Source organism: Mandrillus leucophaeus, unplaced genomic scaffold, assembly GCF_000951045.1.
Source record: "Mandrillus leucophaeus isolate KB7577 unplaced genomic scaffold, Mleu.le_1.0 Scaffold385, whole genome shotgun sequence".
Classification (NCBI taxonomy): domain Eukaryota; kingdom Metazoa; phylum Chordata; class Mammalia; order Primates; family Cercopithecidae; genus Mandrillus; species Mandrillus leucophaeus.
The window spans coordinates 3,000,506-3,018,237 of record NW_012104087.1 but is presented as its reverse complement, the minus strand read 5'-3'; the positions used below and the strand labels follow the sequence as shown (position 1 = coordinate 3,018,237).

At 34.4% G+C, this 17,732-nt stretch overlaps 1 protein-coding gene across 1 annotated transcript; it reads left to right on the top strand.

Moving 5' to 3' along the window:
- The first annotated feature begins 568 nt into the window (after window positions 1-568).
- On the top strand, window positions 569-2,531 carry NXPH1 (neurexophilin 1). Its single transcript, XM_011990870.1, has one exon. It carries the CDS (start codon window positions 875-877, stop codon window positions 1,337-1,339), a length of 465 nt encoding a protein of 154 aa, XP_011846260.1. The 5' UTR covers window positions 569-874; the 3' UTR covers window positions 1,340-2,531.
- Window positions 2,532-17,732: the final 15,201 nt, after the last annotated feature.

Genomic DNA, 17,732 nt, shown 5'->3' with positions numbered 1-17,732 from the left:
CGTTCTCTAAGTTCCCTCCCCTCACCTCTCCACCCCTCAACAGGCTCTGGTGTGTGCTGTCTTCCTCTCTGTCCAGAGAATCATACAGTTTTAAAGCTTAGGGTAATTTTGAAATAGAAAAAGAATGTAATGATTTATAAAATGTGATTTCAAAAGTTTGGATTTTTTTGCTAAGAAGTAATTAGTTTGGTTTAAATTTGAATTCACTTTGCTTTATTCATGTTGGGTGGCCTTTTCTTCCATTAACCAATGGTTTTATATCATTTTTAGGTCATATTTAGTAGTTTTTCCACCCACATGTCCCTTCTTCCATTGTTACACAAAAATAGAAGTATTTTATCACATATTAATAAATATTAGCCAGATGCTGATGGTGCTTTTAAAATGTAATTATTTAATTCTGAGACTCTGGGAGAGGGGGCTTGAATCTGTGCTTTGGGTGTTCTTCTCAGATGCGGTGCTTTTAAAAAAAAGTGTAATTATTTAATTCTGAGACTCAGAGAAGGCTTGGATTTATGCATTCAGTGTTATTCTCAGATACAGAGATGTAAATGCCATTTTTCCGTTCTGTTTTCAGGTCACATGTGCCAATTTAACGAACGGTGGAAAGTCAGAACTTCTGAAATCAGGAAGCAGCAAATCCACACTAAAGCATATATGGACAGAAAGCGGCAAAGACTTGTCTATCAGTCGACTCTTGTCACAGACTTTTCGTGGCAAAGAGAATGATACAGATTTGGACCTGAGATATGACACCCCAGAACCTTATTCTGAGCAAGACCTCTGGGACTGGCTGAGGAACTCCACAGACCTTCAAGAGCCTCGACCCAGGGCCAAGAGAAGGCCCATTGTTAAAACGGGCAAGTTTAAGAAAATGTTTGGATGGGGCGATTTTCATTCCAACATCAAAACAGTGAAGCTGAATCTGTTGATAACTGGGAAAATTGTAGATCACGGCAATGGAACATTTAGTGTTTATTTCAGGCATAATTCAACTGGTCAAGGGAATGTATCTGTCAGCTTGGTACCCCCTACAAAAATCGTGGAATTTGACTTGGCACAACAAACTGTGATTGATGCCAAAGATTCCAAGTCTTTCAATTGTCGCATTGAATATGAAAAGGTTGACAAGGCTACCAAGAACACACTCTGCAACTATGACCCTTCAAAAACCTGTTACCAGGAGCAGACCCAAAGTCATGTATCCTGGCTCTGCTCCAAGCCCTTTAAGGTGATCTGTATTTACATTTCCTTTTATAGTACAGATTATAAACTGGTACAGAAAGTGTGCCCTGACTACAACTACCACAGTGACACACCTTACTTTCCCTCGGGATGAAGGTGAACATGGGGGTGAGACTAAAGCCTGAGGAATTAAAGGTCATATGACAGGGCTGATACCTCAAAGAAGAAGGTCACATCTGTTGCCTGGAATGTGTCTACACTGCTGCTCTTGTCAACTGGCTGCAAATACACTAGTGGAAAACAATCTGATGTAATTTCTGCCCAGTCAGCTTCATCCCTCAGTATAATTGTAAATCATCACAGGTTTTGAAGTCACACCTGAAGACATGCTCTCACATATAGAGGTACACAAACACACTGTCATGCACATTTCAGCTTGCATCTGTCGTGATTCCTGTTGAGAGGGCTTTCATTGTCTGACTCATAATGGTTCAGGGATCAACTATCATCAAACAGAAGGATTAACTAGACGGAGAATGTTTCTAACACTCGCTGTTATGGAAATCTCTTTTAAAGTCTTGAGTACATGCTAATCAATAATCCCCACTCATGCATTCCTACTGCTTGGAGTAGCTGTACTGGTAAATACTATTGTAGGAGTATCTGCTTGTTAAAATGGAAAAATGTGTCTTTAGAGCTCAGTATTCTTTATTTTACAAACACAACAAAATGTAGTAACTTTTTTCCAGCATACAGTAGGCACATTCAGGGTGGTCCAAGATGGCTCTTTTTTCTATGAAAGGGGCCTGTTCTCAGTAAAGATGAGCAAACATTTGGAATTTACATGTGGGCAGACATTGGTATAACAACTTTCATCACCAATCATTGGACTTTTGTGAAGTTGAGACCAGCTAAAGCTGCTTAAAATAAGTTCTGATCATTATATAAGAAGGGAAACGCCTGGCAGACACCATGTAAGTTATAAGTGTCTGTCTTATCTTTACTACACATATTGTAACAAATTCAATATCCTAGTCTTCATTTGTATGAATGGTTTGTATTGTACATAGTTTAACCAAGTGTTATTTGAGCTGCTTATTAATATTAACTTGTACTTGTCTCTCTGCTTGTTATTGGTTAAGAAAAAAGGATATGAGGAATTCATTTTATCGATGTAGCTGTGAACTCCATTAAAAAGACAAACAATGTACAGAGCATTTATTCAGATCAAGTATTGTTGAAAGCTATACATATACAACATTACAGTCTGTCTGTATTTAGATATTTTATTTCTGGACAAAATGAAATGTACATAAAAATAAAACACTTAAAGTTGAGTTTCAATATGTACTTGTGTAAGATGGTGATTTAAATGGTTCTGACAAGAAGAATGTGCTGGAATACGGTCATGGCTTTGCATCTCTAAATTTGTACAGAACTATCTAAACTGCTGTTAGTTGCCTAGTCAAAACAACTTAAGAGTTTCAATCTGAAGCCTGGGGAATTTGTGGCATATAGAATCGCACACATTTTTGGTTTGCTGTCATGCTATTCAAGAATACCAAAAATCAATGAACATAAGGATATAATTGAGGTCTCCTAAATTAATTATATGTAGTTGAATTATTTCCTGACCAGTCTTTACTTAGCAGAAGAAAAGAAGTGAAGGCATTATTTTTGCTTTAAAAGAGTCAAGATGCCTGAAGATTGTGGCTGAATTTTCCTGATTATACTGTAATGACTCAACTCAACTGAAGAAATTGTGATAACATTGGAGGGCTTCAATGCTCAATTTACCTATAGCAGATTGGAGATATATATAGCATTGTTTATGGACATTAACTTTATTTTCAAAAATAATTGCTGTACACAATCTCAGCAAAATAACCAGATGAAGAAATGTGTGAGGTGACCAATTTCTAAAGCCACAAGTTGGGAATCGGAACTTGAAGTGTTTCAGAAGTTAACAAAAGATGTCAAATTAAGAACACAAATTCATTATCTTCCCCTCATGGTACTTAGAAATAAGTCCGTTTTCATATAGAAAATAATAGAAGTACAGCAAGAGAAACAAAACCACAGAGTTCTAAAGTGAGAACTCAATAGCCAATTTGATTAACGAGAGTCAACTGCAAATCGAACACCCATTACTCTGTTAAATGTCCATTTCTTGAAATGCTGCAAAATATCTAGATGACCATTTATATCAATATATTAATTAATTTACCCTGGAATTTAGAAGCTACTCTCAGAACAGTGTCTCTGGCACAACAGGCAATAAGAGCTTAATGAGTCCTGGCTGCTGAACATACTTGTCATAGATAAATCTTGTCATTCTGGAGTTTATTTATCAAAAGTCATCACTTAGGAATTAGTTGGCTCTTAGCAAACATGAGAGTAAGTGAGAAAGGAAAAAAATATATATTTTTAAAGGATCATTTGATTAGTGGACTATGACTCTCATTGTATGGTCTGATCTGTCATTTTGTAATCCAAAATTCAAAGTGAGATAAAAATGTGCTTCAGTCTCCAACCCTCTATACTGCATTCTAACCTCCCAATGAAATGTAGCTTATACAGTTTTATAAACACAGAGCACAGTTAACTAACAGTCATAGACTGAAATGTTTTACTGATTTTTTTTTTTAGAAGAAAAACAACAAGAAAAGATGTAGCAAACTTCCAACAAGCATTTTTATTTTTAAAAAAAATCCAAACCTTCAGGACCCTTATTCTGGGCTGGTAGACACTCATCTGGAACTTTTATATCAACAACACCTCTATCTGTAATAGAGAAAAATTATTATGATATAGAACTTTGATTCAAAGAAATGTATTTGCACCCATTATATTCTTCCTTTCTTAGACACAGAAATGTGTGAGGAAAGATGATCAATATCAAGATCAAAGGCTCAGAGGAAAACTGTTAGATCCACTTGTTGTTTAAACACACTGGTTAAGTTTTAACTGTGTTAGAAAATGCTTTTGTTATTTGGAAAAAAAAATAAACTTTAAGCAACACTAAGAAAATAACATTCTCTAGAATCTTAAATGTTATTTCATGCCTTTGTTGAAGTACAGAAAAAAAAACCTTCCAGGTGGAAATGGTTAGTATCTGATGCAAACCATGGGTTTGTCATCTCCTATTGTTCATTTCAAAAACAATTTAGTAAAATCAAAATTATTATAAAGTAATGATTGTTGTAGCTTCTTGCCTCATGGAAGAAAAATGATACAAATTACTGGTTTATCTATTTATGAAACAAAAACAATGAATTGTCATGTTATGTTCTCAGTTGGGCATGGGAGAATTTCTCTGAACAGGTGGAAGGGCATCCCTGGCATGCAGTAAAGTTCTGGAAGTGATCACTTTGCAAGTAATTGAGATACTTGTTAAATTTAAAAGTGTGGACTGGGAATCTTCAGGTTCCTATATTTCAGCAATAAATTGTAAGCCATATTTTTGCACAGAATAGATTAAAAAATCATGAGAAGCCTGAGAAAGTGTTTTCTTTTCACTTTTTTTCCCACTGCTTTATATGTAAGAAGCAGCCTAACCAATAAACAGCTCTTTGGAATAGCAATATCCATCTCCACCATCAGCTTTGAATGCCCAGTTTTAGCCTGAAACAAATTCTAATGGCTGTATTTAAAAACCATTGGAAGACTTGGTTGATCTACCAGTTTTAGACCTTTATTTACCTGTTCAACTGTCAATCTATTTATTTTACATTTATTTCATTTACATTTTTCAAATAAAATGCAAGTTAGTATATGGATTCAAAAATTGAAAAATAAATAATTTGCATAAAAATTATGACCATTTATCGAATCTCTAGATGACAAAAATTGAGTATAGGCTGAATCAAATCCTGAAAAACTTACTGCAAGGTCTGGGTTTTCTCAGGAGTCCCATGCATGTGAAAGAATAATTGCGGGGGTTGGGTACATAAGACAAACAGTCTAAAATTGCAGTGTATCATTAAGTTTTATATGCAGTGATATCGAATATTTTGCTTAACAAATTTATAATTTGTTTACTAGGATGGGAAAGACAGAAACCTCCTAATAAAAGCTTTACTTAGGATTTGCTCCGTGAGCAAGGTCTAGAGAAACAGCCTTAAGTTAGGGGAGTACTAGTGCCAAGCAGCTAGCCAGGTGTCCAAAAGTACTTTTATAATTCTGCATCAGTGATAACATGCCTTTTATCACTGATGGTTTGCAAGATCACTGTAAAGCTCCCAGATGTGATGACTGTGGAAGGCTTAGAGACTTTGTTGGTGGCTGGAATAGCTGTTGCCATCAGAGGCCAGGTGTTGTTACCCAAAATTCCGGCTACCGAATTAGATATACAGCTCTGTTCCCATGCTCACCAAAAAGTCTCTGGCTTTTTATTTCCTGATCTTAGAGTTCAAAGGGACAAATAGAATGCAATCCTTCTACTCAAACACAAGAGTAAACTTGGCCCTTGTTATTGTGATAATTTAAAGAAATAATGTAAGAAGTTGTTAGAATTCAGCTATTGCTGAATAAATGCTTCTTTTTTTTTGAGATGGAGTCTTGCTCTGTCTCCCAGCATGGGGTGCAGTGGCGTGATATCGGCTCACTGCAACCTCCGCCTCCCAGGTTCAAGCGATTCTTCTGCCTCAGCCTCCCAAGTAACTGGGATTACAGGCATGCACCACCACATCTGGCTAATTTTTGTATTTTTAGCAGACATGGGGTTTCACCATCTTGGCTAGGCTGGTCTTGAACTCCTGACCTCATGATCCACCTGCCTTGGCCTCCCAAAATAGGTATTTTTTTAAATAAAAAATCTACCATTGTTTCTATTACTGCTAAAATTTACCATGTCAATTTTCTGAAGTCCAGTTTTATTACCAAAATCAATTTGTTTTGCATTTCATAGCAATTTTTGATAGAAAGCATGGCCAAATGACATTGCCTAAGCAGGTTAAAAATATTTCACAAGCTTTGTAAGAGAGGTAAACAATTGCTATTCTCTTTTACTAACCCCCTTACCCAAAAGAGAAAGGCAACAAGTCCATGATAATGGCTAATATTTGTTGAACACATAAGGGTGGACCATTTACTGTGCTAATCTGTTTCTACCTATTCCCTCACTTAAGCATCATGACTCTGTAAGGAAGATGCTCTCATACCTGTATTACAAGAGGAGACTGATGCTTAGAAACATGAAGTAACCTGCCTGAAGTAGCACAGCTCTTAAGTGATAAATCAAGGAGTCAAAACCCACCTCTAGACTCCAGACACTGACTTTTTAAGCTGTTACTCCTCTTTGTTACTCTATTTTCAAATCAAATTGAAGACACTTCTACACAAAATTAGCACATTTAATGTAAACATAGCATGGTATCATTATATCGAAAGGGATGAATAATTCATTTAACTCATTTATTTTTCTTCAGTTTTTCGCTATTTCTCTTATTTGCTCACGTCCCCCTCATAATCCTGTGGCAAATTCCAGCCCTGGTGGCTCTCAGGCAGAAACCAGCTATGCAATGTAGTTTGCCTCTGCCAATACACTGCTGTGGTAGCTAGCATTGTTCTCCAAACTACCTTTTATAAAATCGTTTTTGATTTAGGGCCAGAGTTGTTTCTGAGCTTGATACATATGAAAGTTGCAGGTCAGGGATAAATGGAGCTATAATGTAATTCAGAATTACCCAAGATTCCTTCACAGGAATCTCATTTCAGGGAAATACTACTGCATGCTTAGGAAACTTTCAGCAACGTGACTTAAGTTGTCCTCAAAAATGACTCAGGTAATTTTAATGTGGCTTTTTTTCAACTTTTTAAATTTCGTATCATAGTGAGTCTTTCTGCCCTTCTGCGACAGGCTTTGAATTGGGTATTCTCACAGAGTCGAAACAAAAACACATGAGGGTATTTTCTGTAAAAAGCTTAAGTGAGTTGAGGATCCTTGAAAAGGTTGTTCAAATCCTCTCTTCTGATATGTTTCATTTTCCTTGCTTTCAAGGTTTTATTTTTACACACACTCCCCCGCCCCCAAAATGGTAGCAACTTGTGTACTTTACTGTCTCAAGTTTCTTAGAAACCCAGCTCTATACACAAAATCAGGAATTGGAATACACTGAATGCTTTTGGCTGCTGTGCCCTGGTACTCTGATTGTGACAGTGATACTTATAGTCACTTATATTTTTTTAAGTTACTCATGTTTTGCTCATGTATAAAATTAAAATTCTTTAAGAGAACCGTAAGTGTGAAGGCAACTTATACTCCATTATGTTAAGTAGAATCATGTTCAAATTCTAGCATGTTCTAGTTGAATCATGTTCAAATTCTAGCATAAACTCAATGTATGAACTTTCTGTTATTAACTGAACCTGGTCACCTTTTCATTTTTCTCCCAATTTTAGAAAAAAGTGAATTTTATTAAAATGACACGTGGTCAGGTCTAAACTATTTCACTCTCTATAAATTACAAAACACTACAAGTTTAGTTGAGCTTAAAATGATCTTCGATTTCTTTGGTTCACAGGATTTTTGTTTGTTTTCATCAGGTTTTTGTGAGGTATTATTCATGCAGTTACTTTTATTGGCGCCTTTTGCAGTATGTGCCCCCAAAATCCCCATACACACATTTACCTATTTGTACCGTGTGGGCTTCCCTCAACTTCGGCAACTACAGCTTTCCACATTCAGGTCTTTGCTATAGCAGAGCCAAAAAACAAATAAGAAAATTGGAAATTCTTGGCAAATTTATTTCGAAAATTTGGCAGAGCTAATGATCTTGACATAAAAAGTTTTTCTGTTTATTGCTTTGTTTTCTTTCCACTTGAATTATGTATATCAAAAGGAATGCCTTGAAGCACAAGGATATAAATTCTACATCATATCTAATAGAGTTTCTTGGAAAAAGTTAAGGTCATGCAGAGCCAGTTCCTCCTCACTCATTCCACCAACTCAAAATAGGTGTTCTGTATTCACACCGTGAAGAAAAGGAATTCACTAGTTGGAGGCAAGATTATAAATGCTGGGGTGGCCCTGGGAAAGAGCCTTGACCTCTTGGGGCTTTGGGATCTGACACCGGGGTATACTTCCTCCTGGAATGGAATATGGGGAAACAGCAAGTCTTGCAGCAGAGTTGAGATGGCTGTATGGAGTAGCTAGGCCATTGGGAAAGGAGTGTCAAAAGTCTCACGAGAGCAGCAGGAAGTTTTCTGTTGTAGCAGAGTGGCATAAACTTGATGGAGCCCAGAGTACCAAAGAGGCCTTGAGATTGGAACAACAAGTATTTAGGAGCCATCTACCAGACCTGACTGCTGCTGACTAGATGGGATGTGAGTTTCTGGGAGGCCAGTGTGGGCTCATAGTGATTGATAATTGGGTGCTAGCTTCTGCCAACACCATGGCATTATATATGCCCTGTGAAAGTTGTATGCAACCTTTGGAACAGGTTCGAATAATCCCTAGATAGATTGAAAATGACTTCGATTGGCTGAAATTTTGTGTGTTCTACATCTGATAGAATTTGGGTTTAAGACAAAAAGTTAAGCTACAGAAAGGTAAAATTACTTTTTCTACAGTTGATTATGTGACTAATTAACATCAACTAGATGTCATTTTATTCATTTGATGGAATTTGATGGTATATATTTTGGAAAAAGTAGAATGGTAGCACACTGTGAAACAGGTTTTAATATAGAGACACCTATATTGAAGGACAAGGTAGTCTATTAAAATGTAGAGAGGATTTTGCAACCTTTATGATGCTTCCCATCTAATAGAAATTCAACATTTTAATATTGGCTTAAATAATTTTCATAAATAATGGTTTTAGATTCAAAGGACAATTACAGAAGCATGAAGGAGATGGGTTGAGTGTAAATATGTTTGCAAATCACACTTTCAACATTCTTTCCCCCTTCCCCCTTCTGGAATGGAATATTTATAAATTGTGGATAAGTGTAGAAATTAGTTTCAAACACTGACATACTGAAAGGAACAGAAGACTTTTTACACTTTGTGGATAAGTGTAGAACTTAGTTTCAAATGCTGACATACTGAAAGGAACAGAAGACTTTTTACACTTTGTGGATAAGTGTAGAACTTAGTTTCAAATGCTGACATACTGAAAGAAACAGACGTTTTAGGAAATCTTACACACCTGTGCTATGGAGATGCATTTCACTGGGACTAGGACTCAACCTAACTCATCAGCTACACATCTAACACTCTTGTGTCATACCAAATTATACTTTGTCTACTCTCTCTGAGAGGTCCTACTTGTATAATTGTAAAATCATGTTTCTATATTAGGGTCATTGTCTATACATACGTCCCAAATTCCTAAATTTCCACAGACATAGTAAAATTTCCATTGTCTGGTAAATTTCTATTGCCTGGTAAATTTTGTTTTCTTTGGATCACAGGATTTTTGTTTTGTTTTCTTCAGGTATTTATGAGGTTTTCCTCACAAATATACCTTGCCATAGTAAATTTCCATTTCTTGGGTCTCTGAAATAGGACATGAAGGAGGCCAAGAAGGAGACAGAACTAAGCCATTTGTGTAACTTTCTATCTTAGCATTCATGTATTCATTTGACATATTTATTGAATGTCTACATGTGTCATGTGCCAGTTTAGGTACTACGTATACAGTAGTGAACAATATAGACAAAGTCCCTGCCTGACTTAATGGAGCTTAGAATCCAGTAAGACAAGACAGCAGTCACTAAATAAACACTTAGTACATCTGGTGGTAGTGAGTGTCATGAAGACAAAAGAGAGGTATGATGTAGGGGTTTATTAGTTTCTTTTTAATTGATGGTTTGGAAAGGTGGCTTTTCTATTCCATGGTAACATGTGAAGGAAGTGAGGGAGCTAGTCATAAGGATATCTAGTACAAAAGCATTCCAAAAAACAGAGCATAGCAATTCTAAGTGTCTGAGACAGGGACTCACTTGATGTGGTTTTGCTGAAAGGCAAAAGGACCAGAGTAGCTGGAGCAGAGTGAACACTGGAGAGAATCTCAGAAAATTAGCTAAGAAAGGGAGCAGAATGTTGGCTTTACTTATAAATGTAAAATAAATCTTCAGAATTAGTGCTATTACATGCCTTACCTTTATGGACCACTCTGCACTGTGGAAAATGGATTGTAAGTGGAAAGGGTGACTGCAGTGAGGCAAGATGTGAAGCTAGCATAATAACACAGAGGAGAGATCATGAGGGCTTATATTTAGACCACTGTGGTAGCAGTGTGGGTGAGGAATGATTAGATTCTCCATATAGGACAAAAGTGGAGCCTAGGATTTACTGGCTGAATTGGTTATGATGTGTGAAAGAGTGAGTTAATGATGCCTTATTTATTTTTTATATTCAGGTTACAAATAAAGATAGATGCTTTATAAAAGCAAACATTCGAAAATCTGCTTTGACATTAGTAGAAAGTTACAGATGTGCATGCCCCCTCTGATCTCTATTCTATTACACTTGATCTGTCTCTTTGGAATCCATAGAAGGGAAAAAATAATTTTATATTTTGAATACTCTATATCTTCTTTGGGACCATTCTGACAGTCACTTAATTGCTCTTAGAAGCATTATGAGATTTTCACAGTTATTTTCTTTTGATGCCACTATTTAAAAATATATGAAGAACTCATTCAACAAGTGTAAAACTTGCTTTATATTGATCCATTGTTGAAAATTTGAGAGAAAATTTACTATTAAGCAAATTGAAAGGGACAAGTAAATAAAAAAATAGAACATGTAAATTTATGTTCCATTTTAAACCATCATTTCTTATTCATATCTAAGTAGATCTACATATAACCTGCCAATAGGGCAGAGGTTCTGAATTTGACTTTTATGGAGACCATGAAACTCCCCAAATTGTGCATATATTCCTTTTTCTTGGAAGAGACATTCTATTTTCCAGCATATTTACGAAAGGGTTTTTAAAAGTAAAAAATGTTAAGAACAACTGAATGGTTAAGGAAATAGAAAATGGTTGGTGGGACTGAAGCTACTCGCTAATTAGCTAAATTAATAAAGGAAAATTTTGAAAGATTTTTGGAAGATTACTTAATAAGTATTATTTTATACTTAACCATCTGCAATTTAAAAAATTATTTTTGAGGTGGCTGGATGGTTATAATTTTTGTATATTTTTAAACTTCTGAATAAAAGTTCAATAAACAAAACAATAATTAATTTAAACTTAAAATATTACATCATCCTAAAGTGTCTGGAAACATACTTGGGGCATACCTTAAAATCAGGTGTTGTCACCACAATTACTTGTTAATCTACAAAACCTTTTCAAAATCTGTGAGCACTAACATTGGTCTTGTACTCAGGTTTCCCTGAAATGTGCAATTAAACTGAAAACCAGGAAAGAAGCTACAAATCGTACAATGGAAAGGCTATAACAATCTGTTTGTCTAGAAAAAATTGATTATGTAATTGGGCATGCCATTGTACACTGCCTAATACATTTAATTCATATTGATGTACTTTAGTGGGACAATTGATTCAAGAGTATTTTGCTTGAAGATTAAATATGTAGAACTGATATTTACTTAGAAATGTAAATATATGTGGTGGTTGAATAGTCTGCTATAGCCATCAGTTGATGCTGACTCTCCTCATACTATTGTTTAAAAACAAAACAAAATAATAAGTTTAATTGTTTCATTTCATATGTGGAAATTGATATTAATATTTATAGGCCTCTGGGATAGCATTTAGTATTCTGTTGTAGAATAATAGTTTGGTAGTTATAACAGTTAAGTGTCTTAAATACTATATGTATCCTTTAATATATTTCTGCAGATAAGGGATCCTCGGGATGATGTAGTTATCAATGCCAAATAAAGACTACTGCAGGAATTAATAATTGAAACACTTATTAACTGTATTTGTATCTTTTTTTTTAAAATGATGTGTATTTAATTTGATGATAACATTCAATGATATTGACTATTTCCGGAATATTTGAATGGCATAAACCTGACTTTCAAATTTGTGGTCAGCTCATTTTGACTTACATCTTTCTAGTTGTAAAAGGTGTGTTAGTCTTGAAAACAAAATGAGAATAAATGTATAATGGATACAAAGTTGTCTTTAACTCTAATATTTATATACCTAAAATTCCTGAGTTAGCAACGAACTTTAAGTTATCAAGTGTTCTTTTCTGGCACTGCTGTAGCAGACACTGACACTGTCCGTCTATGTCACTACTTTCCTTATCACTGCAGTCCACGTTAGCTCAATTTCCAACTGCCAGCACATGGATTTCTTTTCCTGAAGGCTTTCTTTGTCCACTGGAGCCTGCTCTGCTAACTGTACAGCAGGACAGAAGTGCTCAGGAAATAATGCTCTTTGGTACCCAAGAACAGGCTTCTGCGAGTTACCAGAGAAGTCCTCATCCAATGATCTCAAGAGGGATACCTTTCATGTGTGTATTGTATACGGATTCATCAAACCCCACAGTAGTAACTTGCTTGATGGAACACACTTTACTAAACTACTTTTTTCTGCTTCAAATATTCACTTCCTTACTTATTCATTATTGATGCCTCATATAATCACCTTTAATATAAATTACTTTCATTCAAATCTTTGTCTCAGGAAACACTTTTAGGGGAATGGACACTAAGATATATATAGATTGAAAAAAATTTATTTGATCATTGTATTTGCATTCAATCACAAATATAAAATGACATCTTTTGTGAATGTGGATTTTAAAAATCACACTTATTGAGGTATAATTTACACACAATAAAGTACATTTTAGTTGTACAGTTCAATAAATTTGATACAACTATGTAATTTCCTCCATTATAATCAAGATATGGAACATCTCTAAAACATTTCCTCATGCCCCTTTGTAGTCAACCCACATGACCCCCAACATGTCCTTCCTCACTATCGATTAAGTTTCTTATTCTAGAATTTTATATAGAAGGAATCATAGAGTATATACTCTTTTTGTCTGGCTTCTTTAACTCTGCATTATGTTTTTGAGATTCATTCATTACGTTTTTTTATGAATCAATAGGTTTTACTTATTGCTAAGTAGTATTCCATTGCATAGAAATGCTACAATTTGTGTATACATTTGTTTGTTGATGGACATTTGGGTTGCTTCCCACTTTTGGCTATTATGAATAAAACTGCTTTGAATGTTTGTGAACAAGCCTTTGTGTGGACCTATGTTTCATTTCTTTTGGGTAAATACCTAAGAAGGGAATTCTGGGTTGTATAATAAGGGTATGTTTACTTGTAAGAAATATTTTACTGCTTTACAAAGTGGTTTTATACATTTTATATTCCCACCAATGGTCTATGTGAGTTACAGTTGCCCCAGGGCTTTCCCAACAATAGGTACTATCAATCTTTAAAAATCTTAGCCATTCTAGTGTGTATGCAATAGTGTCTCATTGTGATTTTAATTTGTATTTTACTTATGATGGGTGAAGCTAGGTATCTTTCAGATGTTTATTGGCAATTTATAGATTTTCCATTTGTGAAATGTCTGTTAAATTCAATAATTTTAAAATTATAAATTAACATTTTAAAATTATTGAGTTGTAGATGTTCTTCATATATTCTGGATAACAGTCCCTTGTGAGATATATGTATTACAAATAATTTCTTTTAGTCTTAGCTTGTCTCTTTATTAATAGTGTTTTTTGAAGAACAGACTGCAATTTGTCATTATTTAAATAATTAGTTCTCTCTTGATGTCCTATCTAAGGAATCTTTGCCTACTCTTAAATTTTTTCCAGAAATTTTAGAGTTCTAGATTCTTTGTTTTGGTCTATAATGTATTTAAAGGTAGGTTTTGTGTGAGGTGTGAGGTTTTTACAAATGAACATAGTTTTTGCCAGCAACATTTGTTGACGAGACTGTCTTTTCCTCACTGAATTATACTGACAACATTGTAAAAAAATGATTAAACATATATATGGCGTCTACTTTTGCACACTACTTGGTTCCATTGATTTCTATCTATACATTTTGATATGTTGTGATTTCATTTTTCTTCATTTCAGTATATTTTCCAAGTTTCATTGTGATATTTTTGACTCATCAGATCTTTAGAAATATGTTAATTTCCTAATATTTGTAGATTTTTCAGATGTGGTTGTGTTATTGATATTTAATCTTATTGTGGTTAAAGAATATACTCTAGGTGATTTCAGTCTCTCTAGATTTACTGAGATTTTATGGGCTAGCATATGGTCTGTTTATTTTAGTGGGTGGCTTGTTTATACACCCTTGAGAAGAATGTGTGTTCTGCTGTTTGTTATAGTGTAATGTTATGTCAATTATGTTAAGTTGGCTAACAATGTGTAGCTATTCTATAGCCTTATGAATTTTGTGTATATTTAATTTTTTATTACCAAAAGAAGAATATCAATGTCTGAAATTGTCCACATTAGTTTTATCTATTTCTTCCCTCAATTCTGAGCACTTTTTGCTTTGTGTACTTTGAAACTTTATTGTGGGCATATACACAAATCAGAGGTTACATCCTCTTGACAAATTAAGACTTTTTGTTATGAAATGTTCTTCTTTATTCTTGGTAATATTCCTCAATCTTAAGTACATCATTTAAAAATGTTATATAGCCATTTCATCTTTATTTGTTTAGTGTTTTTATAGTGTACCTCAAAAAATCCTTTTACTATTTACCTACCCATGCCTTTATTTTTAGATTGTGTTTCTTATAGACAGCATATAGTTGAGTATAGTGAACACCGTGCTCTGTCACTCATATGCTCCTTCAATAAAATACTTCTAGCCCAAGCTTTTGAGAATGCTGTCAGCAGATGGGCTTTAGCTTTCAGTTTCTTCATGAATTGCTTATGCTCCAGAAGGCTGCCTCATCACATCTTCCGAAATTACATTTCTGGCTCCAGTTGACGTATCAGAGAAGATAAGGCTAATCTGAGTTTTTTTGTTCACTGTGAAAGACCCATTTTAAAAAAATCACCTTTACACTTCACCTTTTTTCTGATGCTTCCATTAAATTATATAGAAAATCAAATAATTATATGTAAATATTTAAGAATGTTAAGAGACATTTATGCTACTAAGTTTCCTTTTCTGTGTTAATCAATGGAATGTGGCCTTTGCCTGAGTTTCATGTCCTTTGGAGCTAGGAATGGATAATGTATGTTAATCTAGAAAGGATCATATCTTTTATAAAATAAACCAATTGCAACTTCTTTTTAAAGGTTTGATTTAGATGACACAGGATAAAAATCAAATGCCAGGACTGATAGGCAAAATGAGTTGGTATATTCTCATCAGTAGCCTCAATGACACATGCATTTATTTTATTCCTCTACCCTCTGCAAGTGTCCTACAGAAGTACTTACATGGCATACATGAGTGATCAGTTTCCAATTTGATAACTAAATGGAAATGGTAGAAACATTTATTGAATGCACATTAGGTTCCAATTACTATCCTAGGCACTTTACATATTCTCTATTTCAATCCTGGGGGTAAACCTGTGAGAGCTATAGATGCAATCACTCAGGTTTTACTGATGGTGAAACTGAAATTCATAGAGGTTAAGAGAGTATACATTGAGTCTGATTCCAAACTGGGTGCTCCTTTTATGCTTTCATTTTGGTCTTAATTTTTGGACATAGTTAAACAGAAATTTTGGTACTAACTTTTTAGTAGTCTAGGAAATATGCTTATGTATCTTTGAGTATATATTTTATTTTTTGTTGGTAAAACTATATAAAGAAATTTAAGAACTCATTTATTTATATTTGAAGATGATATGAATATTTTATTTCAGATAATGTACATTAAATATTTAACTCTGATGACCTAGATATATTAACATTATACAGTAGCATTTGAATACTAACATTTAAAAATGCACTCACTTTTCAGTTATACCCTTACTTTGAATTATGGGGTCATGATTAAATATTTAAGCAAGAACTCAAAACAATGGCAGAGGTTTGACATAGCTACAGTTGTGATTTGAGGGTCTTTCTCTTCCTCAAGGTGACTATTCACTTCTAGCATCTGCCAATATATGTAGATGCCTAGATGCCTATAGTATAGGCATATAAGCATGGATTAGTGTTGATTAATTGTTTAGTGTACTTAAAAAAATCTTTTTACCATTAACTTATTCAAACCTTTATGTGAGAAAAGAAATTTGCCTATTTGCAAGAAAAATAATGTGCACATTGCATATTTTTGACATTAGTAGGGCATAATGTGTGAAATAAATATAGACATCTTTAATGCTATGAAAACCAGGTAAACTATTATTTTTAGTAATTTTAAAATTTTAAGTGAATAAATTGCATAGGAAAATATATTTTAGAGAACATATTGATTTTCACATAAAACAACTAGTTTATGATACATGACAGATTTAACTGGCAAGCCTAATGCATGGTTATAATTTCTTCTTAATATTCCACTTTTCAACCACTACTTAGTTTTACCCTACCCAAAATATATTTGTCTTTTTCTGCATGTTACTGATTTCTCACTGTTAGTATTAGAAGTATTTGAAGAGATCAAATAATATTTTAAATATTAGGCTCTTTATTGCAGTCATATATTTTTTTAAAAATTTTGTAGTAAGAAATTATTGAGCCCCTACAATGCTCTAGACATCATAATAGGTGCTGAGAACATCAAACTAATATTTTAAAAGAAATTCCACATTGTAGGAGGTAAAAACGATTTCTGTATCATGATAAATATAATTATATTATACCATATCAACATGATATGATAAAGAAGATAAATTGCTTTGGTGGCCCAGTTGAAGAAATAAAATATCTTGCCTGTAGATAGAATGAGGTGCATTATGGTTTAGATGCTCCCTCTAGTTTAAATGCAAGTAATTTATTTGAAAGATAGGTAAGTAAGACTAGGAAAGACAGCCAATAAAAAGGGCTTTAATAATGGGAGGCAAGCAGAGGTAATATTTACACATGGGATTGGACACAGAATAAAAATAAACTGATAATTCTCTGAAAGACATAACATTAACTGGGAAACTTAAATAAAGGATCCAAGCTTGATTATAAGACGAAGAACAAATAATTTGGGGGACCCAGACTGATGTCATTTCTTTTTTCTTTTTTTGAGACAGAGTGTCACTCTGTTGCCCAGGCTGGAGTGCAGTGGCATGATCTCAGCTCACTGTAACCTCTGCCTCAGCCTATGAGTACCTGGGATTACAGGAGTGTGCCACCAAGCCCGGCTTTTTTCTTTTTTTTTAAAGTAGAGATGGGGTGTCACCATCTTGGCCAGGCTGGTCTTGAACTCCTGACCTTGTGATCTACCCGCTTCAGCCTCCCAAAGTACTGGGATTACAGGCGTAAGCCGCCACACCCAGACAACTGATGCTATTTCTATAGAGAAAAATGATTGTATGAGCTCTCTGCTGACATATATTTTTCACAATTTTCTTAATTAGTCCAAAGCACCTTGAACACCCAACTTGAAAATAGAAGATCAGTGTGAAGCTAACATTTTCCACTAAGTATATCTCACC

What these genes read in the sequence shown, in the direction of transcription:
- NXPH1 (XM_011990870.1), top strand. Translation starts at nt 875, where the DNA reads ATGTTTGGATGGGGCGATTTTCATTCCAACATCAAAACAGTGAAGCTG.